The following is a 1,206-nucleotide window of genomic DNA, read 5'->3' as shown; positions in this document are numbered from 1 at the left end:
TGGCCTGGTGCCAAGGAGCACAGAAGTGGCTGTGTCTGAGGGTGCCAGCAGGGAGATGGAGGCCCTGTGCTCAGACCTGCTCCTGCCTACACCAGGAGAGGCAGGAGCCATGGGAAGCTGTGGTGTGGCCAGCACTGGCCTGGCTGGGACACCCCCACTGACTGCCAGCAAGGACTTGCTGCTCGCGGAGGCATCGATACCTGGGGAAGGGGCTCATGCTGAAGGAAGCAATGTGGAAATATTCATCGAGGCAGTGGCTGGCAACGTGACGCTGAGCAACACAGGCAATGCCACAGGTATGGCGTACAGGGAGTGCAGTGTGGGTCCCGTGGCGCTGAGAGAGAAATCTGGCCAAAACCCCTGTCCCCTCCAGCTGGCACCCCAGGGACGCCACAGTGCCCTTGTGTCTCTGACTCCGTGTGCATCACAAGTCTGATGCCACCATTCAGCACAGAGCTAGTATGAGCTGGGTGTGTGCAGGGGGCAGGGGGTGGCTGTGGGAGTTGCATGCTGGGTGATGGGGTCACTCTAGGCTGTCAGTAGAGATCAGGTGGAGATCTCCACCCTTGACCGACATCCCAGTATGCTTCTTACCTGGGTCCAGTGTAGGCACATCCTGCTAGAAATGGGGCTGAGCCAGCCTCACATCTCCCTGTGTCTCAGAGGTGCTAAGGGACAGTCCTGGTCATTGGGGTGACCTGGGTGCTGAGGTCCCCTCTCTTATGGGAGGTGTCCTGGGATATCTCAGGCAGGAGGAGGGCTCTAGTTTTCCAAACTGTAATTTGTGGCAACAGATGATTGTCCTCCTTGTCTTGAGATGGAACTGAACCACCGGTCCCGAGCTCTGGGCCTGGCAAAAGCCCTTTCTAACACTTGCCCCTCACTCTCTGCAGAGGTGCTGGTCAAAGTGGTGGAGCTGTATTTCTGCGAGAGGTGTGGCCAGAGCTTCCCGGAGGCCTCCCTGTTGTCCCAGCACCAGTGCCTGCTGCTGGCACCCCCGGGGCACCTGGAGCTCCCTGGGGCACTGCTGGCTTCTGCCAGCGAGGGCCAGGGTGAGCCGGGGGGCTTGGAGCCGCCCAGAGCTGGCATGCAGGAGGGCTCCGCTCCTGAGCGCCTGCTGTGCCCTGTCTGCCGGGACGTGTTCACACAGCCCACCGAACTCAAGGAGCACTTCAAGAGCCACCGCACCCCACCAGGAGCCCTGCC

General features: G+C 60.8%; 1 protein-coding gene across 1 annotated transcript in view; it reads left to right on the top strand.

Annotated features, from left to right (window-relative positions):
* Positions 1-15: 15 nt before the first annotated feature.
* Positions 16-1,206, top strand: part of ZNF142 (zinc finger protein 142) — a gene marked incomplete at both ends in the record, with an annotated part of 10,455 nt that continues 9,264 nt past the window's right edge. The window contains 2 exon segments of the mRNA XM_010136049.1: positions 16-296; positions 894-1,203. Of these exon segments, the coding sequence (XP_010134351.1) occupies positions 16-296; positions 894-1,203 (591 nt within the window).

Source organism: Buceros rhinoceros, unplaced genomic scaffold, assembly GCF_000710305.1.
Source record: "Buceros rhinoceros silvestris isolate BGI_N320 unplaced genomic scaffold, ASM71030v1 scaffold25355, whole genome shotgun sequence".
Taxonomy (NCBI): Eukaryota; Metazoa; Chordata; class Aves; order Bucerotiformes; family Bucerotidae; genus Buceros; species Buceros rhinoceros.
This window is presented reverse-complemented; position numbering and strand designations above follow the sequence as displayed.